Source organism: Lynx canadensis, chromosome D2, assembly GCF_007474595.2.
Source record: "Lynx canadensis isolate LIC74 chromosome D2, mLynCan4.pri.v2, whole genome shotgun sequence".
Lineage (NCBI taxonomy): Eukaryota > Metazoa > Chordata > Mammalia > Carnivora > Felidae > Lynx > Lynx canadensis.
The window spans coordinates 80,609,699-80,632,433 of NC_044313.2; the positions used below are offsets into that span (position 1 = coordinate 80,609,699).

Genomic DNA, 22,735 nt, shown 5'->3' on the forward strand with positions numbered 1-22,735 from the left:
ATAATACACGTTTCTGACCAATTTCATGGGAATAGTCAATTCAAGAACATCCTTATGAAAATTTCGAAATCAGAAAAACTTTTTGGAGTGTGCCTGCCTTTACTAAGAGGAAAAGTAAAATGCCAACTCACTTCTAAGACCCTGCGTTCACATTTTGCAACAAAATCCACCTAATGATGGACCCCACAGCACTTGTTTGTGTGACACCAGATTCACCGTGCTCACGCCTCCTTCTGGCTCCAGGCACGTGCGTGGACACACTGCTGAAATCTATAAGAACCTCTTGATCCCATCCAAGAAATAACTGGGTGACAGCTTTGGTGATTCCTTTATCCTTTTTGGGCTTTTACCTTTCAGAACGTGTGATTTATTCAATAAGCCCAATTATAGATTCAGTTCGCCTTTTTGAATTGAGTAATATTCCGGTAGACGGAGATCTGGTTACATTATACAAAGCTGTCCACATTACAGATAAAGACATCGGTCCACATGCAGGTGAAGAACTTTGGTTTGAGGGACCGACCTCTTATCCTGTCCTACCTGGTTCAACGTATGCCAAGAATGTCACCTAATGCATTTGTTTTTTGGCATGAGAGGAATTTTATACGGTAATTATTCTCCTTACCAAATTCCCCGTGAATTTTAATTTCTGGCAAGCTGAGGGATTTGAGAAGACACGTAGCCTTTCCTGACTTTAAAGTCTTTGTTTATAAAAGAACAGGGCTGACTGGGTGATGGCAAAAGTCTTGTGAGGGTGATAGAATGCTCCTGAAAGGAGGCTACCCTGACTCCACAGTTCAATGTGGGACAATGTCCAGAGGATGTTTTGTGAGTTAGTCAAAAGGACCCTTAAAGGGAATGCTGTGGAAATTTAAAGAACCAATGTCTTTCTAGGCAAAAAAGAAAACCTAAATCATTCTTATAAGTGAAATAGCAAGATCCTTTCGCACAACTGGAAGGTAATTATGAAAACAACCATACACGAGGGAAATCATGATCACATTGTCGCTCGGCTTATTGTCTAAAATCTCTGAGCCCGAGTCCTGTCCTCGGTGTTTAAGAAAAGATCAGCAGGGGCTGGGGAGGGGTTTAAGATGTACCTCCAACAACTAACTCTTCCTATCAGAAAGCCTGAAGGAGGACGGAAACTACAGTTGACCTTGGACCACTGGGGGTTTGAACTGCGCCGGTCCACTTAGGTGCAGATTTTTTACGGTTCTGTAAATATATGTTCTCTTCCTTACGATTTTCTTAACATCTTCTGTCTAGCTTTATTGTAAGAGTACTGTGTGTATATATATATATATATATATATATATATATATAATATATCATATTAGTTGGTGTTAATTGACCTTTTATGGTCAGCAGTAGGCTGTTAGTGATTAAGTTTGGGGGGAGTTAAAAGTTATAGGCAGAGTTTTGACTGTGTGTCGGGGGTCAGCACCCAACCCCCACACTGTTCAAGCGTCAGCTGTAGAATAATTCCTACTCTGAGATTCAGTCACGTAATGCTGTGTCAAGGCTCCATTTAACATCATCTCCGCTCTCTCCCCTGCACCTCTGAAACAATGTTGAAAAAGAATCGCAAGTATGAAATCCTACACAGATTCATGACTGCATGTTGTGTGAGCTGCCTTTTTTAGTCCTTGCCTATGTTGGAAAGCTATCTTTGAATCTCATGACAAACTCTCAGTTTCTTTAAGTGAAGAGTCACTTATTTTTGGTTCACTATTATACTTATTTTGAGGAGCACCTGGGTGGCTCAGTTGGCTAAGTGTCTGACTTTGGCTCAGGTCACGATCTCACGGTGCGTGAGATCAAGCCCTGCATCAGGCTCTGTGCTGATGCCTCGGAGCCTGGAGCTTCCTTCGGATTCTGTGTTTCCCTCTCTCTCTCCCCTTCCCTACTTGCACTCTGTCTCTTTCTCTCTCTCAAAAATAAATAAACATTAAAAATAATTTTAAAATATTTATTTTGATAACCCTTAATACTTGTTTTGATCAGTATTAAAGAAACAATAATTTGAGAAGTCTTGAAGTTGCCTATAAGTGAAGTCCATAGTCCCAAAGAGCTGTCCATGCTTCTATATATTTGAGTCATGAAGTTCACACCTATTTTTACATGGAAAACCCCATGTGCTTGTAGTTTAAGGAAAAACACCATCAGACGTAGTTTCCCAAGATTTTGAACCTTATATTGAAGAGCTCATAAATAACCAATCCTCTTTGAAGCTATTTGAGGAGAATTTCATTGATGTCTGCAAATAGCTTCAGGAATGCATTTCTATTTCTCAGGATCCTGAGGTTCCCGTCACCTGTCAGGCATACGTTTTCCTCAGAAAGATTCATGGGACTATTGTGTCATTTGGAGTCTGCCATACCATGCTGTGGCACTTGTGGCTCGTAGAAGCAAAGCTTCTTAGGAGTTTCAAAGTTGGTCTGTGGGTGGCTGGGGTGAGAAGCTTAGGGAAATGTGTGTCTGTGATGATAAACTGGCCCCATCCTGTTCTCAGGCTTAGTCTCCCTATTTCAAGAATTAGTATTAACACACTTGGTGAATGACTTATGTCCTTGGATAGCCGGGACATGAGCAGGTGGTCACAGGCACTGGAAGGAAAAAGTAGGACCTGGGAGCTATATTTTACCATGAAGTCAAATTCCTATTCCTGTCCCCAGGACTTTGTGTGGTGGCTGGGAAGGAATGCCAATGCCACAGTGTTTTCCCAGCTGCCCCTCTTGGTGCTAATCTGGATGAAGCCAATTGTAAACACTGGGATCCCAAGTTGCTTATTTCCATTGCATTATTCATAAGAAAAAAATTGCAACTTAAGAACTACCCAAGTAAAAGGACTAAAGTACGTCATACAAAACCAGAGAGATGAAGGGAGTTATTTTGGGGGCACCCTTAGAGAGGGATGGTATCCCAATCCTATTTATATTTGATCTAACACTATCCTTTCCAACTTAGGACTTGTACCTTTACGTGAGTTTTGTTGAGGAGGTGAACAAATTATAATTAAGATATACAGCTGTATTGAAAGTCCATGTAAGAGAATATGCACCACGAGCAAAGTTCGAGGGGTGGGAATTAAGCTGTATTTTGTCCCTAGTGTGAGGGACCTGTTCCCAGGAACCCAGGCTCATGGCTGATTAACAGAGGGGAAGGACGGAGTCCACTCATTTCTCTAATTTATCTGGTGTAATCTTACTGGGTCTTCGAAAGTAAGATGCACTGATGTCTTGGCTGTTCAAAAGTGCTGTGCATTTTATAAATGTTTTGGTTCAGTCGTCCTGCCCAAGTGGTCCCCTCTGCCAAGGATGGTATTTTCTCTGGCTCCTTGCAAGGTTTGTTTTTGTTGGCACACGTCTTCCAAGTCCTGGCATCAGTGTCCTCTTGCTTGAAGAGGGTCACCTGCCATTCTCTGGCACACGACCGGTTTATGATACTTGTGGCTCTTAACGTGATCTGTGGTTATTTGGTTTCTCAGTTATTTTCTGCCTGTCCCTTGAGAATAACCTTTATGAAGGCAGGACCCATGTCCCTCTTTGTGGAGTCAATGAGCGAATGAGGGCTCAAGCTGGAGCTGATGGGGGTGGGTAGGAGAAATAGGGGCCACCTGCTTCATTCCAGGACGTTTAGATACTCATCTGTGTTATGGGGAATTTTCTTAAAAAACAGCGGATTTGCCTCTAAAACAAAGTACTAGAGTAAGCATTAGAGTTGGGGGAAGCAAACTTTTTCTGTCAAGGGCCAGATAGTTGATATTTTTGGCTTTTTAAAAGACAACCCTTTAAAAATGTGAAAAATCATTCGTAGGCTGAGATTATGGCAAAAACAGGCAGGAGCCAAATTTGAGTCATGGGTCCAGTTTGCTGACCTCTGGGTCATGTCTCTACTGAATTGTATAACCCTGGGGCTTGTTTTCTGACTGCAAAATGAAAGGGTTGGACTATATCAATATTAAGCCAATTTCAAACATACAAAGATTTGAAAGACCAGCCTGATGAACCCAGGTACTACTATCCTGCACCTTTAATAATGAGGTTTTCTCCATGAAATTTCCCCAATTTTTCTACTGCTAATGGAATGCTGCTTAGAACATTTCCCCACTTCATGAGACTTTTTCCCCTTATAATAAAAATAGTCCATACCCACTATAGAAAGTTTGGGGGGGGGGGAAGAACATCAGGCAAGAAAAACTTACCCTAATCAGAGATTACATTTTATTACTTTTCAGGGTTTTTACCATGTGTAAAATAATCTCTCAGAATATTATTTGGAAGCTGTATACAGTTTTGCATTCTGATTTTTAGGTAAACATTCGTGTTTGGACGTTTCTCCAAGACTTTCTTTGAAAGCATAGTTTTACATGACTATATAACTGGTAAATGGAAGGGTGATCATATTTTCTGTGAGCGGTAATATTTTATTGGACATTTAGGATATATCTAACTTTCAACATTATAAATTTCACTATGAGGAACATCCCTATGTGTAAATATTGGTCCTCACTCATTAGGTCAGGGGATGGTCTGTTTTATCACTCTGTACAGAAAGGTAATGCCCACAGCTGTATTTCTCACTCAGTGCATTTTTAATTTTGGATAAACTTTCATTGCAACAACATTCTACGCATTTTAGGTCAGACACTACATCTTATACTTCTGTAACCCCAAGGCCTTCCACTTGCACATTGTATTCAATAGTAGGGACTAAGGAAACAAAAACTAACAACAAATAAAATGCTTTATGTGTGCTAAAAACAGCCATTAAATTAGGAATGTGATGGGGGGACGCCCAGTGGCTCAGTGAGGCATCCAACTCATGGTTTCAGCTCAGGTCATGACCTCACAGTTTGGGGGTTCAAGCCCCACGTTGGGTTCAGCACTGCTGGTGCAGAGCCTGCTTGAGATTCTCTCTCTTCCTCTCTCTCTCTCTCTCTCTCTCTCTCTTTCTCTTTCTCTCTCTGCCCCTCCTGCACACTCTTTGTCTCAAATATAAGTAAACATTAAAAAAAGAAAATAGATTATCAATAGGGTAGTTGAACAAACAGTGCTAATCCACACCATATTTTGAACTATTTAAAAATAATATAAAAGTATGGGAATACATGATAATCGTAAGTATTTATAAGTAATATCATATCAAGTATCCTACTTTAAAAAATATTCAGGGGTGCCTGGGTGTCTCAGTGGGTTAAGCGTCAGGCTTTAGCTCAGGTCATGATCTTGTGGTTTGTGAGTTCGAGCCCTGCGTGGGGCTCTGTGCTGATGGCTCGGAGCCTGGAGCCTGCTTTGGAGTCTGTGTACCCCCTCTCTTTCTGCCCTCCCCCGCTCACACTCTGTCTCTCTCTTTCTCTCAAAAATAATAAACACTTAAAAAAATTAAAAAATATTCAGACTACTCGAGGGCAATCTTTATTAAATCTATTTTAGTTTTAATAGAATTAAAATTGATGTAAACTGATTGCACCTTGGGCAGGAAGTTTTCTGCAAACGCTCATCTATGAAAACATAATATCTTTCTGGTGTTATAGAGAAAATTCCAGGTGGGAGGACCATCACATGCCAGAGTTTATGACCCACGTTATTAATGCATTCTTGAAGAAAGGGTCATCATAATCTGATTTCTTTTCTTTGACTCTCAAAAACATATTTGTTTTGGGAAATTTGGCAAGTTCAGTTAAGAATGAAAAAGTAGGGGGGTAGAAAGCACCTCATGTAATTCCATTGTCTGGAGACACAGGGTTCCTGCAAGGAAACAGCCAGCATACTTTCTTCCAAAATATTTCCACTCGGCCCTAACGCAAGTGTGAAGTTGAGAGTTTAACTCGTCACCATCACACAGACTTTAGCCACACTTATTGAACGTCTACTAAATGCAGGGGACCGCGTGAACTTCCTTGTATTCTCTGAGATACTTTGATAAAATTTTCAGCTATGGATATCCAAAGATGTGCTTTACGATATCTTTTTTTTGTTTTAAACAAGCGGGTGTTTTCAAACCCTCAAAGGCGCAAGGTGTTGTATCAGTTGGGATAGAAAAGACTGGCTCGTGTTATTAAGTAACCTGCAAAATTCTATTTTTGACAGCTGTATTTGTCCTGCCGGTGATAAGAGAGCACCAATTAGTCACCCCCTGGCTTTTGAGTTCTTGTTTTGCAAGTATTCAACGTTCCATCCCACAGGCTGCAAAGATCCAACAAAAAGAAATCTTCCAAAAATCTAACTGGCAGGCACCATAAAATTTTAAATGGCCCTTTTGTGGGTATGCTCCCTGAATTGTACTCAGATGTTTCTTTATCTTAAGTTCTTGTGCAGGGATTTTTATTGTCATTTTTTATTATTTTCTAAAACATTTATTTTTGAGAGAGAGAGTGTGTGAGAGAGTGTAGGCGGGGGAGGGGCAGAGTGAGAGAGGGGGGCAGGGGATCCAAAGCAGGCTCCACGCTAACAGCAAAGAGGCTGACGTGGGGGCTCAAACCCGCAAACTGCAAGATCATGGCCTGAGCCGAAGTCAGATGCTTAACCAACTGAGCCACCCAGAGACGGCACCCTGTGCAGAGACTTAAAAAAGGAAACCTGTTCACTCTTGTGTGGATCCTGAGAAACTTAACAGAAGACCATGGGGGAGGGGAAGGGAAAAAAATAGTTAGGGAGGGAGCCAAACCATAAGAGACTCTGAAAAACAGAATAAACTGAGGGTTGATGGGGGGTGGGAGGGAGAGATGGGTGGGTGACGGGCATTGAGGAGGGCACCTGTTGGGATGAGCACTGGGCGTTGTATGGAAACCAGTTTGACAATAAATTTCATCTTAAAAAAATAAAAAAAGAAACCTGATGTTGCCCTCTGTTTTTGAAGGCGGAAGTAACGGAGAAGGTTGGAGGGTCTCCCCTAAGTCCCAAAGCGCCAAGGCTGTGCCTCCAACGTGCTGTTCTCCTCTTCCAGTCACTTACTCCAGTCTGCTGACCAGCGACCGGATTGAACAGATACCAGGATTGCAGCGTCGTGACCAGCAGCTTTGGGGTAAGACCTAGCCAGTATTCTGGAAATTAAGGCCAAGGGTAATTAAGGCACGTGTGGAAGATCGTACACCTGCTATGTGGCCAAGAATAGGTTAAACCACAGATTTCCAACTTGAGGTCTTGAGTGGCTTCCTGCACTTTGCAGCCAAAATCAGGAGAGCTCTTCCAATTCACTCAACACGGTTGTCATGTACATATTTAGACCCTGATCAGAGGCTTTTGATTGGGAGAGCTCGACTTGGCAATTCTAGGTTTTACATTACGGAAGAATTTCTGACCCAAGAGTCATTCTGCTAACACAGAAATAGCATTACCTAGAGTGAATCATGTTACCAAGTTTAGGCTCAACCAAATATTGTTTGCATGCCTAGGCATGCTAATCACTAAAATCTCAATCATAAAGATAATATTATAACAGCTCTTAGTTCTGTATAATCTTGCCAGAAATTCTGGCTAATAGCCATAGAATTATAGCCTGTAAATCGTGGGCAAGCTACCGAATCAATCGTGCCTTGTTTTCCTTATCTGGACACTGGAGATGATCATAGTGTCGTTGTAAGCACCCACCTGCCCCCTCCCCTCCGCTTCGATCCCTTCCTTCTGCTCCAGCTCGGAGTCAGCAGGTGTAGTTCGCAGACTGGCATGGGAAGTTAGGCTTCGGAATGCACAGAGGAAGAAAGCGGGAAGCACCCTGTACCCTGACATACTTGCGAAGGGAAGTAGCTATAACTTGGAAGTTTCTCTCATACTGCACCAGACCTATTATTATTGAGTGGAACTTTTTTTATTACCTGCAAGTTACCAGAAAAGTCATGAGGCTTGCCCTGAATTTCACTTGGGGGAAAAGGACGGACCAGGGCTTAGAATAACATCGAACAGACGATGTACACTGTTTTGTGATCAGTTCTCATCAAGTTCTGCTTGTTGAATGTAATGATTATATATTCATCGTTTTATTTAATAATTTTCTTCAACGCATTTAGGTTTACGATGCTGAGGTGTTGTAAATAATGCCACCCTCGACAGGTTTATAGACATTCGTAGCATTATATTTGGACCTGTACAGATTCACTTCCAAAAGAGGAACATCCTTATACATAAATATTAAGAAATTGGGGTGCTTGGGGGGCTCAGTTGGTTAAGCGTCAGACTTTGGCTCGGGTCACGATTCTGCGGTTTATGAGATTGAGCCCCGCGTCGGGCTCTGTGCTGACAGCTCGGAGCCTGGCGCCTGCTTCGGATTCTGTGTCTCCCTCTCTCTCTCTCTGCCCCTCCCCTGCTCACACTGTCTCTCTCTCTCTTTCTCTCTCTCAAAAATAAAAATAAACATTACAAAAAAAGAATTTGCTTTCAAAAGGGTACCACCACTCTCTTTGCATGAGTGTTCCAGATACAAAGAAAGTAAAAAGAAAAACTTAAATATTTTTGGTAACGTTTCAACATAACTACACGTAGTACACTTGGCAACAATCTGACAAAGGAATATGTAATAAAAGGACGCAGCATATTTAATTGTTATCCATATGAAATTTGTATTCTGTGAAAGCACGTGGGTTTGGTTAAGTTAGAAAAGCATGTGGTTGATAGAGTACAGCTGGGAATGAAAATGCGTTGTCTGACGATAAAAATGGCAACATTTTTTCTTCAAATAAGATAATTAATATCCCTAACACTAGTTTTCAATCTGTCATAACCTCTCTGAAGGAGGCTTTCATAGAAACCATGATCTATAGATAATTCTTAATGATCACTGTCTGTAAACAACCAGTTCTAGGACTTTTTTGTTTTTCCTTCTGCTGGAGTTGGGGAGAAATTATTACGTACTGTGAACTTGGTTGGGTAGCTGTTATGAGAAAACATCATGCAACAGCTAGGATGACCCAACGGTCAGTCCTGGGACCCCACATCTACATCTTTCCGCATCCCCAGTAGGGAGCTTCTCTGGAAACAGGCTAGTCCTGGGAGAGTTTGCTCTCTGCTGATTCTTGAATCACTGGTGTGGGTCTGCTTCACAGAAAGCTTTGGGTGGTAGACACCAATGGCCTTTTCAGAGACCAAAGCCATCTTTCAAAGCTGTGATAGTCTCTCTGACTGTGAACCCGGATTCTGCCTTCAAATGACCGGTGAAGGTTAAGCTGATAACCCAGAGTAGAAAAGACCATCACCGTCCAGGGTCACCTACAACCCTGAAATGACGTGGCTTCTTCCCCCCCAGGAAGGAACATCCGTCAACAGTTACACGACCAACCGTTCACATTTTGCACCTTAGGACCACGAATATTCCCACCATTCAGTGGATTCAGTGGTAGGTCTCAGCAGATATCACGAGAAGCTCCTACCTGGACCAAGCTATATCCTGTGCGCTGGACCAATGCGCGAAGGGCTGCTTCCTTCTGGGTTCCGCTCAATCCATCCCCGGATTTGTGATTTGATTCCATTGAGAGTGATTATCGGCAAAAAATCAGGTTAATTAGGGTTGCTCACTGAAACCAAATTTAAGATAAATTAAGTAAATTACTGTTACCAAGTCCAAACTTGTCCTTCTCATGAAGGACATCTTCAGGAAACATTCTCTATAAATAAGCCATTAAGGTTAGAGCCACAAACAGCCACACATGAACACGGCTGGTTAGATGTCCTCCTTAAAGAGTTTCGTTTTTTTTTAAATATTCAATTTTAGTTGGAATTTAGAAGTCACAAATGAGTAATACCCCTTCTCCAATGAGAACACAGATCAGTAGATCTCAATGCAATTATTTTAGGATGTCACCATATGCTCAAAAACAAATTATTATGTCAATTAAAAATATGCAGAATGGGGGTGCCTGGGTGACTCAGTGGGTTAAACGTCTGACTTCGGCTCAGGTAATGATCTCACAGTTCGTGGGTTCACGCCCCGCGTTGGGCTCTGTGCTGACAGCTCGGAGCCTGGAGCCTGCTTTGGATTCTGTGTCTCCTCCTCTTTCTCTACCCCTTCCCCCCTCGTGCTCTCTCTCTCTCTGTCTCTCTCTGTCTCTTAAGAATGAATAAATTAAAAAAAAATTAAATATGCAGAATGGTCCTTGCAGATCATCTATCGCTTAGACCACCCGGGAGAGGACACGAAGCCCTTTGCGAAAAATCTAAGAGATTATGAAAGCCTACGTATGTGCATGCTTATGTAGGTGTGAAGGTGGAATTTCAGACTTTTATTGTCTATACTTTTTATTTGGGAACCAAGTTTGAACTCCATTCCAAATGTGATAATTGCTCATTAGAGGTTCACAGGGTAAGGGTGTGGCCATCTCGAATGGTCCAGGCTGTGGTAGCAGGAGGCCCTGGAGGCTCCCGTGTGCTGCGGGCCATACGCTGATCTGCTGGCTTGGCGTGAGGGCTCAGTGAAGGTTCTGCACTGGGCTTTCCCTCTGCTTACTGGGCTTTGCCAATGGGGACAGAAGAAGTGTGCTTTACAGTGATTTGAATCACGTGTAGACTGAACGCCATTCGCTATGGGCCCTTCAAAAACTTTTCCGTGCTATGCACTGAGATTGCCTACACTACTTTGGGTGGTCATTTAAGGGTTCAGAATGAAGGCGCCGTTGATAATATATGGAACGAGTACAAAATTGGGTGAAAAGGGAAGCTGCAGGCATCATGTCGATAAACTACAGATTCACAGAATTCTCTTAAGGTAATAACTAATAGACAAGCATCATCTAGCAGCTTCTAGAAAGCAATACTTGCAAGAAAATGTAGAAAGCCAAAGGAAAAATGAGATCCCAGAGCAACTATTCGTCAGCTATTACAGGGACAGAGCAATTTCATGCTTGGCATAAAAACACGGCCATTGCTGCCCTGGACTCTTCTAGTAATTCTTGTTTGCGTCTAACCCGGGTCAACCCCAATTTTACTTTTTCATTCTCTCAAGCAGTATTTAGTCAGTGCTGTCTGCACACCAGCTTCACCCCCTGCCCAGCTTTAAGGCCCCTTGTGTTAGTGAAGTGCGTTAAGTTAACGTACCAGTTTCCGTTGCGATCCTTTGTGAAAGGCAGTGTTCCCCCCTCCCCCCACCGACCCCTGCAGTCCTAACTTTGTATCATGGCAAAGACAAATTAGAAACTAGTTTTCTAATAGTGGTGATTTGGGACATGTAGCTTTCCTGACACTTTTATCATATAAATAACCGTTCTAGGGATGCTACACAGTGGGGATAAAAGGAGACCCGTATTTGCTTTATAATTCTACCTGAATGCTGACTACAGTTATGTTAACTGTCTTTTCTTCAGGATACTCTCAACAACACCCCCCCCACAACTGCCCCCCTGTGCTGGATTGAACCCACAAAAGCAGAGAGGCCCACGGGTGGACTGGGGTCCGGTGATGTCAGCCACATTTGTCATCATGTCTTACGGATGTCTGAAGGCCAAGCCTACAGTCTTGTGGATTTGTAGATTTGCTCTTTGCCGACCTTCATGTTTTCCAGCAAAAAATAACAGTTTGTGGTGAAATGACAAGTTTTATTTGCAAAGCCTACCTTTAGTTTGGTTAATTATTAGTCAAGATAATTGAAGACACTTTTCTGTCACAAAGGTCTTTTGGTCACGTGAACTCACTCTGACATGATTGAGAAAATCTGTAGAACATCGCAATATAGTGTCACGACTTTGGAAGTCAGGTCAGGGCGCAGAAATAGAATTCAGAATTTGCTACAAGAGACATCCAGTCTTCCATGTTTATTTCCCAAAAACAATCCCCTTTCCCAACACTGACCTAACCTGAAGGCTGAACTTGGAGCCCAGATAAATATTTCTTTAAGCAAGTCAAACTTCTGTTAAATCTGGTCAATTTGGAAGAAAGATGGCATAGTGCATTTTCTAATTAACATCTTGTAACTGTTCCGATCTGAGACCACTAAATTTTGAAAGAGTAGTTCCCCAAGTAATTTATGAATGCAAGAGGATTAAAACCTATACATGGCAGGCATGAGGAACATAAGGAGAGCACTCATGAGTACTAAGTATATGAATATACTTCTCAATAAGTAAGAATTGCTTATTTATTAAAATGTTTACTGAGTACCTACTATCATGCAAGAATTTTTCGAGACACTAGGAAAATAGCAGAGAACAAAACAAACCCATCTCCCCTCAAAACTTCACAGAGTTTTCTAGAGGGTGAGAGAGGTCATAAACAAGTAACACACACAGTGTGCTGGTGCTAATTTCTGAGGAGAAAAAAAAAAAAGGGAAAAGGGATACAAAGTGTGTGTGTGTTGGTGGAGAAGGTGAAATGTTAGCGTGATCCTGACGGGGGGAATTTGGGGGGAGACCTGGTGACGTGAGGGATGTGTTTCGGGGAGACCATTCCAGGCGGAAGGCCTGTGAGCATAAGGACCCTGAGGTGGGAGCTTGTTGGTGGAGACGAGGAGAGGCAGGGGCTGAGTGAATGAGAGCAGAAATGGGAGTTATGAGAGAGATGATGGTGGCCCAGGCCACAAAGGATTTTGTAGGTCACAGGGAGGACTTTGGCTTTTGCTCTAAGATGTGAAGCCAGAGGATCAACAAGATGTTTAACAGGGTCATTCCAACATGGAAGGGAGTCGGGCAGGGCTGGGACTGAGCTGGGTAATGCAAACATGTTAGTCCTGTTTTTATGAAGGTGTTTGTGATTTTGTTCATTGTGATGCTTTTGGCACGGATTCTGCTTTTAAAAGATCTTGCATTAAAACATGACTTGGCCTGACACATGAGTTTTTCTGACGTTGCATGTGAGGTAGTGCCTGAATCACCTCACGCTTGTCAGCAGAAGGCTCATGGGGAGGAGGAGGGAGACCAGTCAGAAACCATTGTACCTTCAGGGCAAGAGGGAGTCGTGGCTTCAGCCAAGAGTGGTGAGGAGGGGCTAGATCTTGGATGTATTTTACAGGTGCATTGGATGCATCATGGGAGAAAAACAAGATGAGTCAAGGATGCCATCCAGTGTTCTGGCTTGGGCAACCAGAAGAACAGAACTGTTCTCAGCTCAGATGGGGAAGAACAGATCTGCGGAAGGTCAGGAGCTCCATCATAAGCATGCCCATCTGGAGATGCCCATTAGACAGCCCCATGGAGAGGCTGAGTGGACAGTCAGATACATGAGCCGGAATTTTCTGGGAGAGTTCCAGGCAGGAGACGTCAGCTGGGAAGCTGTCTCCCTGGAGGTGATACTGAAGCTGTGAAGTTGAGTGAGATCATGTACAAGCTAAGTGTAGAAAGTAGGTCCAAGGACTGATCTCTAGAGCACTCCAACTTTTGGAAGTCAGGAAGACCAGGAGTAACCTGCAAAGGAGAATGACCTGGAACAGAGAATGGCAGAAGGGGAACCAGATGAAGAAGGTGGATGGAAAGCCAAAAAAGAAAGGATTTTGAGAACGGATGAGTGACGAGGTGTCTGCGTCCTACCAAGTCAAGTAGGGTGAAGCCCAAATAGGGATGTAGACCCTGGAGCTAGACATCTGGAGTCAAATCCTCATTCTGCCTCTCACTATGAGAGGAAGAAAAGAACTGGAAAGTTCTTTAACCTCTTGGTGTCCATGTTGTCTCAACTCATAAAGCAATAGTATTTCTCTCAGGGTTGTTGTATTACATGAGTAATTAAGTTGAAAGAGCTTTGGAAGAGTTCCTGGCACATAGTGAGAATGAGATTAGCATCAGGCACAGATATCTATGATTTTAAAAAATGAGAAAGGGAGAGATGGCATAGTCACCAGGCACTTCAACTTCTCAGGATCTGCAGTAAGACATTCCACAGTTTCTTGGAAAAGCATTGTTACCTAGATGTTAACAGCTGAGAGAAGAACGGGGCAATAGATGGAAGTCAGACGGAGAGAGGTCACCATCACCATTACAGGCAAGAATGGGGGGGGGTCCCCATCACTGCCTCAGTGTGGTAGGGAGCACGAGGGGAGAACACCCCAGCCCAGGGCTTGGTTTACACCTGGCCTGGGGCAAGTGCTCCGACACGACTTGCAATTACCACCCATGACCCCTGCTGGAGGAGAGCAGCAGAGCACCCAATAAGTTATCTATTATGTTATTTTAATTGTTATTATCATTAATCTCTAATTCTACGGGGTAGCATTTCAAAATTGCTTTCTGGGAAGATATAGTGCTGGATCTTCAGCATGATTAATGGTCCCTCCAGGATTAGATTCCCTTCTGGCATCCTAATGTACCTGCCACCAGGGGCTGCCATGTTTTCTCACACTTGCTGGCTCCCTGCTTGGAATGCCATTCCTTTCCTTTGCCTTCCCACATCTAAGCTTCACTGCATTGGCCCTGTTATCCTTCCAGACTGGATTGAAATGTCTGATGTGATCCTTCCTTTGATACCCTCTCTTGGGTAACAGTACCACCCCCTTAATGCTCTCAAGAAAGTCTCTATATCCCTGTACTGTTGGACATAATCTTGCAATTATCTGCTTACATGGCTGTCTTGCTCACCACATTGTGAGTGCCCTGAGCATAAAGACTGTGCTGTATTCACCTTTCTGTGCCCAGAAGGCTCAGCCTGGCACTTTGCTAAGTGCTCAATAAATAACTTGTAGAACCAATGGAAGACCTTGGGTGAGCATTTTGTAAATGACAATAACCTACACTTGATCTGAAGTAAAATGAATCTGCCTCAAATCTCCTACCACTTATTATTCTTCTGGTTCCCATCACTTCCAGAAAGTTCTACGCTGGGCTAAATTTGCTTTTTGTGAGAAATTGATGTCAGTGTTTTCACTGCATTTATGAACATGTTATCATCTTTGGGAGAGAGACCAGAAGAGTAAAACCGAAGAAGAGTACAAAGGGATTGAAAAACAGAGTTGACATTTCAATTCACTTTTCTTCTTTTCAATGCCTTTCTGGTTTTATATTTGCAACATTGGTGACTATTTGGTCCAGACAAGAAGGGCCTAGAAGTTATTGAGGGTTCAAGATTTCTGCCTTCCCGAAAGTCACAGGTTGAATGGAATGAACACCTCCCCTCCTCACTTGGTTGAGATTTTTCAATAGAAATTTCCAGAGTGCACGGTTGGGCAAGGTCAGAGCTTGCTGTCCCTGGCTCTTGACCCTGGTGGCCTCAGGTGCCAGTGGGTCCTGGCTCAGGGAAGGTGGCAAGGAGACAAAGATAAGGAGAAAGAGGCATGAGAAAAGCAGGTTGGGAAGCAAACTCTGACTTTTCTGCATCTACAGCTGTGAGGGGCATACACAGCAGGCTGCCCTTTCTATATAACCTTCATCTCTCAAGAAGAAAAGCCTCTGTAAAGATTGAACATGTCAATCAGGCTCACATAGAGAACCAAATTGTGGAAGGAAAAAGCACGAAGGGATTTGAGGTGACAGTTGTCCGATTCGCCCAAAGGTCTCGCAGTGTTGGAGGTAAGCACCCTCTTGGAACATGAGTTGACAGCTATGGCAACAGAGAAAGGGGGAAAACAAGTTTTTTTTTTGAAATAGTAAGTTAGGCAAGACAAAGGTAAGAAGTGCATGGTGGAGAGCGCACTGAGCGCACGGGAAGAGTAGCTTGGAGAAGCAAAAGCAGCTGCGGTAGGGGTAGTAAGAGGCCGAGAAGAACAAAATGGAGAGCAAGGATAAAGACGGGTTAAAGTGAGTGGGTTTCTTGGTTTGCAAACTAAACGAAGTCATTATCCTCCATTTCAACCAACCAAAAGGGCAACAGGTATGAACGTCATATCCGCTTCACTCCAGGCACTACGCTAGACGGTTTACTCAGGAAATGGAGTAGTTTGGGTAATGGTCTAGTTTCTGGACGCATGTCATGGACTTTTTCCAAAGAGGAGGAAGAAGGACACTGTGTGGAAGGACAGACGCTTTCTGACCTGGTAAGCAGAGTCAGAGGTGTTCCTTGGGACCTGTGCGAGCAACGTGCCCCATGTGCATTTCCTGCCAGTGGGTTTCCATCACCTGCCCCTGGGACCTCTCCAGACCCATGCCAGGCCTCCCCAGCGTTTGGTTGTGCACCCGGGTCACATGACGTAGGCTGGACGTGACCCTTACGCAGCATGCAAGTTGGACACGCGGTTTTATCGTGAGTTTCAGCCATTCAGTATCTCCTGGGAATTTTACACAGAAGGAGTCCCAGACTGTATTGAAATGGTTTGTGCCGGACGGATGACCAAAGTTGATGTATTTGCTTAATGACGCTACGTTAAGGTTACCGTGCATTACTTGATAACGAAACAGAAACTAGTTCTCATATTCTCCTTGGAAATACTTACAATCTGTCTTAGGTTTACTGGGAAGTGGATTCAGGTGAGAGCTCGTTAGTCGGCCACGCATCCCAAACCAGAGCAAAATTAATAGAGAACGCGCATATGTCAAATTCCAAAATGTAGCCATAAAAACATCCCGCCAAGTCCCAAGATGTGGTGTCTTATTTTTAAGAATCAATAAAAATAAAAACCAGCTAAAAAACTAAACCAGAGCCCCTTCTAGGTTATTAAGGCATTAGTAATGAATCATGAATTAATTTGGGCCTGGCCAATTTGGGCTGAGGCAAGGCTTAAAGTAGAGAAAAATAAAAGTTGTTCATAATAGATACATTAGCTTAGAATTATCGAAAAAGTCCTCCTCATGTATTAGGTTACACGTCTTCAGAGAAAGACAAGCTTGCATGGCAATTGTTGTCCTGCCACCAATGATTTAACTTTTCTAAGGCCCTGGTTCCTGTTCCAAGAGCAGGAGCACGGATGCCTAACTTGAAGTTAAAAGTTGTCTTTTAGCAAAGGCTTAAACATCTCAGAGAATGGATATGGAGCACCTAGTAGCGTGCTGGGGATACAGGAAATGCTCACTGAATATTTCCTTCTCGTTCCTTCTCTGCTGCTCTGGGTGACTTATCTCAGCATCATCTGTGGTCCTCGGCATGGCTAGTCTCCCTCTAGAAACTGTCCAAGGTAAAGAGAATGCAGTATTGAATGTGTTATCTTGACCTCTTTCATGTTGCTTTCGTAGTTGATCTATTTTTTTTTTAATTTTTTTCCAACGTTTATTTATTTTTGGGACAGAGAGAGACAGAGCATGAACGGGGGAGGGGCAGAGAGAGAGGGAGACACAGAATCGGAAACAGGCTCCAGGCTCTGAGCCATCAGCCCAGAGCCTGACGCGGGGCTCGAACTCACGGACCGCGAGATCGTGACCTGGCTGAAGTCGGACACTTAACCGACTGCGCCACCCAGGCGCCCCTATTTTTTTTTTTTAATGTTTACTTGAGACAGAGAGAGAGAGAGAGAGAGAGAGAGAGAGAGCGCGCACAAGTTGTGGAGGGGCACAGAGAGAGGGAGACACAGAATCCAAAGCAAGCTCCAGGCTCTGAGCTGTCAGTACGGAGCCTGACATGGGGCTTGAACTCATGGACCACAAGATCATGACTTGTGCATGACTGAGCTGCAGTCGGATGCTTAGCTGATGAGCCACCCAGGTGCCCCAATAATTGATCTACTTATTTCATGTATTTATTGTCACTTCTCAGTAGGAAAAATCCTGAAGGTATTCAGTGTGTGTGTGTGTGTGTGTGTGTGTGTGTGTGTGTGTGTGGTCATACAGCATGTTAGTGTTATAATGAAGATTGGACACAACTTAAATATCAGTGATTAAGAAATATTTGAATAAATGGTGCAGTGTAGCTAATAAAACTGATATTCTAGTACAATATTTACTTTAGACAGATATTTGTGAAATAGAATTGAGTAGTCTACAAAACAGGCATAGTCTGATTTCATTTGTGTTAACTTTCATACTCATAAGGAATTATAAAAGGCTAACTGGTTATGCTTGGGTGGTAGGTTAACAGATTGGTTTAACGTTCTCATTTGACTATTTTTAACTTTCTACAATATATAGCTCTTACTCTAATAATTAAAAAATAAATGACACTAATAAATGAAGGTCAATGGAAACAAATCATCAAAAATAAAGATGCAGTCAAGATTCTATTCTGAGGAAACTGGTGATCATTATTTAGAAAAAAAAAATACTGGAAATTACTACAAGCATCCAACTAAAGAGACCAGAGAAAGAACGAAGTAGACTTTATGAAATCTGAAGGAATCCAAGTAAAAGGAAATCAGTGAGACAGAAAAATCTGTAGACTTGATAAATGTAAGAGCTCATCGAAAAGGTTGGTAAATTAGCACCTCTGGCCAACCTTGATGAAGTGAAAGGGAGAACCATATTTTAAAAACAGGAGGGAAAAATGGATAGAATCACAGGCAGAGAGACTTTTAAAGAAGAAAATGTTTTTATCAATACACTGACAAATATGGTAAAGTAGCCAATTACCTAGTAAACTCAAGGGTAAAATAAAAATTTGAATAGGCTGATAACCACACTTTGTAATGAAAAAATTCACTGTCTTCCTCCTAAATAACACAAGATCCAGATGGTTTTCTTGGGTAAGTTTTAGAACTCATTTAAGAAACAAGTAATTCTTTGACTATATAAAGCCTTATAAAACAGAAAATAATGCAAAACTTATACTAAATCCATCAATAATTTCATATCTCTGATACAAAGCCAGACGGAGATATCACAAAATAGAAAGCTCTAGACCCCAACATCACGTATAAATCTAAACACGGACTACAAACAGCAGAGCATAAAAATACAAATATACCATAGACACAATGGATTTCTTACAAAAACACAAAGACTGTTCAACTTCAGGGATTCTTATTAGTTTGATCCACATCAGTGATGAAGAAAAAAACATGATCATCCCAGTAAATGTAAAACTAGCACTCCCTTAAATTCAACACCTACTATTGGTTTAGAAAAATGACCCAACTCTTCAAGTTAGCCGTAGAATAAAACATACTTAAGTTGATGGAGAGCACGAGAAACATACAGAATAGCGAAACACCGCAATCACTCACCCTCATCAAAAGTAAGTGAATCGACTATGCAGGGTGGTTAGAACAAAGGCATACTACAAGAACAGTTACAAAAACGAGTTCCTCAATGAAGCAGAGATGGCAAGTGAAATGAAAGAATCTGAACCATATAAACAAAATTTGTAAAAATATAATGTGGACTATCCACAATCGTTATGAAGAAAATGACAAAATTACATTGAAGGATCTAACGCCTGGACACACGAAAGTGTTATTCTCGAAAGATATCCATTCTCCCCAAATTATTAATGTAGTGCAATACCAATTTAAGACCCAATAAAATTATTTTTAAATATGCCACATTGAGTCTAGCATTGATCGGGCAGGAAAACCATTCAGGAAGTACCACAACATGTACTAAATGTATAGTATTCCTGGGAACCAGCCTTAATTAATGGTTAAAATTAAAACGGGCACATGAATAGACAAGTGGATGAATGGAGTGGCAGAAAAAAAGTCTAGACCTTTGGTTTTGTTTATATTTGAATTTGCCACTAGGTGTTATTTCAAAGGCTAGATCGTAGACACTTGGAGAAAAAAGTAAAGTTGGCTTACCATCTAACAGCATATAGCCAAATTTTAAGTGGATTAATGAAAAAACCTTTAAAAGCACTGTATAACTACTAGATGACAAGATGGAACATTTTTATACTCTTGTGACGCAGAAGGGCTTCTGAATCAGGCATATCAACAGCCATAAATGAAAAGACTAACAGATTTGGCTATGTAAAAATTACAAATATCTGTAACGGTATGAGAAAGTTAAAAAGCCATAGACAGGAAGAAAATGATTGCTATTTTTATACAATAGACCGAGAATCAGTATCTTTAATATACAAAGAGTGCTTTTAGTTCAATAATAAAGAGAGTCCCGCATCAGTGGGCAAATGAGCAAAGGGCAGGAGCAGTTAATTCACAGAAAAAAGAAAAATCGTTTGTAAACTTATTTAAATACTCATCAGAACCAAAAAGTGAAAATAAAACAAAAACACAAGATACCTTGTTTTTGCCTATTATGTTGCAAAATTTGAAAAGATTTTAAATAATGAATAGAGCTAACATGTATCGAGCATTTCTGTGTTTCAAAAACTTTAAACCAAATTCATTTACTGCTCATAAAAACTCAGTGGGGTAGGTAGTATCATTCCTATGATGGGTAATAAACCAAGTTAGAGAGATCGGTTAATGTATCCGAGGTCACCCAGGTGACAAGGGACAGACCCATCATTTGAATATTCTGGGGCCAGAGTCTGGGCTCTTTATCACTATAGTCACCTTAAAAAAAAAATAGGTGAATGGTGCAGAAGGAGGAGGGAGATTATAAAACCTCTCCAGCTTCTCCTTAAGAGTCTTTGTAAGAAACCTGGTGACACCACAATGCAACTGATGAGGCAGATACTGTGGGGTTGTGTCTTCTTCCGCTTCCACAGGGACAGATGGTTTTGGTCACCTAAAGCACCAGGGTAACTTGGCCTGTTTGCTGAAAAGAAAAGGAGCTTTTATCATCTAAGTAGTGCTGTGGGTAGACTGTGTGATGATTCACTTGGATGCATGCAGGATCCGATCTCCTTTGGACATGGTCCAAAATGGATACATGGTCATTGCCAGCTCACTGCTGTGCACTTGGTCACACACACCTGCCCCAAAACCTTATCCCTCACGCTTCTGGGCAGAACATGGAGCCTTCATAGATGACCAGGTGATGTATCACTTGGCAGGATGTGACTTGAATTCCATGTTAATTTCCCTTCTTAAAGTGTGGGTTCCTTCTTCCCATTGACCTTTACTCTTCTGGGTTGTAGACCGCCAGAGGGAGTCGGCTATGAGCCACATGTCTGACGTAGCCCGGCGATGGTTAACAGACACAAGTACAACTATTTTGGGAGCAGGGTCTCCTCTCTGTCCCTCTGTCTCCATCTTCAAATGTCCACCTGCATCCTCTTTTCCTTTTCCTATCCCTTACTCTCTCTTTAATCCCTTTATTTTGTTCTCTCTCCTTCTTTGGTGACAACCCTGGCCAAAGAAACTGCTGATTCCACCTGGAAGGTACATCCTACTTTTTTTTTTTTAAATGTTTTTATTTATTTATTTTGAGAGAGAGAGGGATAGAAAGTAAGCAGGGGAGGGGCAGAGAGAGAGGATCCCAAGCAGGCTCACACTGTCAGCACAGACCCGGCATGGGTTTGTGATCCCACAAACTGTGAGATAAAGACCTGAGCCGAAATCAAGAGTCAGATGCTCAACCGACTGAGCCCCCCAGGCACCCCAGGTACATCCTGCTTTTAAGACAAGGTGTTAACAGCTGTAGAGAGGCAGTGCTGGTGGAGGCTACTTTGTCAAGAGACAGTTATTTTTGCAAAGATGCTTCGGGCTAGCTGATACTTTGATGATTGTTTGTTGATGTTTAAATCTATCCATCATCTTATTTGGAGTCATTTGAAACACTACATAGAGTAACTTAAAACAGCAAAACCTAAGATACAGGGGAAATTGTACTGTCGTAAAAATATTTATGGGGAAAATGAAACAATACTAGAGAAAGATCAGTTGGAACGAGTGATTTAAAATTATCAGAGAAAATCAACAAGGAGATGTACAATAGTCAAATGATTATATTGTGATTTATGTGTGTTCCTTGTCTATACAGATATGTATATACATATGTATCTATACACATACACACCTGGACTGAATTTCAGCATTATAAATATGCATGGGGTGAGAAGGTATGTTTTATTTCAATTTTTTTAAAAGTTTTTTATTTTTGAGAGAGAGAGAGAACAGGGGAGGGGCAGAGAGAGAGCAAGAGAGAGAATCCTAAGCAGGCTCCACACTGTCAGTATGGAACCTGATGCGGGTCTCAAACTCAGTAACCGCGAGACCATGAGCGGAGCCAAAACCAAGAGTCAGATGCTTAACCGACTGGGCCGCCCAGGTGCCCCACTTCTTTTTATTTTTTTAAGCACTAATTCAAAACCAGGAATCAGACACAATCTCAGTTGAGAAGAACAAGTTCCCCAAACTCTTGGGAAAGTTAAGCGCGTCCATCTGGTCCACAGATGATCATTCTTGCAACACTGGTCCTGACATCTAGATATTCTTTTTTGTTTTGTTTGAGGGAAAAGTAATTTCACATAGACAATATATTTTCACTTAAAAAGTACATTTGAAATTGCATAATTTGTGCTCCAATGGAAACACCTCCTGTTTTGTTTTGTTTTGTTTTGTTAAAGCATATTCTTAAGGAGATATAATAGAGGTACATTTGATCTGCTTGAAAACACATTACCCATTTCTTTGCTTACGATGCCCTTCAAATACCAACAAAAAGCCATTAAATCCCCGGCTTTAGCCTGAAACTGTAAATTACACAAGGAAATGCAGGTGAGGAAGCATTAACCTATGCATGTTTTGTCAAAATAGGACTTTGAGATTGAACTGCAACTTTCCTGAATTTTAGCGAGTCCTATTTGCTCCCTTAAATCTCGCCCTCCTCAATTTTTTACCATGCTCTGAGAAACAGCTTCTCTGTAATCTTCTCAGAGGAAGTGTCTGGTTTGAATGCATTCCTTCATCATGACTTGAGAAGGAGGGCCCCAGACTTAAAATATTGTACCACGATACAACATACTGCAAACTGGCCCAGAGAAAGTCATTTGAGAATTGCTCTAGCCAGGTTGAGCTGACAACAGAGAAGGCATGCTGGGGGAGGGACAGACGGACTCCCTGCCTCTGGCTTGACGTTATAATCACGTGTACCTGGGATGCATCCTCCCCACTCTGGAGG

At 42.0% G+C, this 22,735-nt stretch overlaps 1 protein-coding gene across 1 annotated transcript in view; it reads right to left on the reverse strand.

The window, feature by feature from the left end:
* The window catches only part of A1CF (APOBEC1 complementation factor), an 83,374-nt gene that overhangs the window by 47,863 nt on the left and 12,776 nt on the right, over positions 1-22,735 (reverse strand). The window contains 1 exon segment of the mRNA XM_030334899.1: positions 9,368-9,511. Within this exon segment, the coding sequence (XP_030190759.1) occupies positions 9,368-9,466 (99 nt within the window). The 5' untranslated portion in view covers positions 9,467-9,511.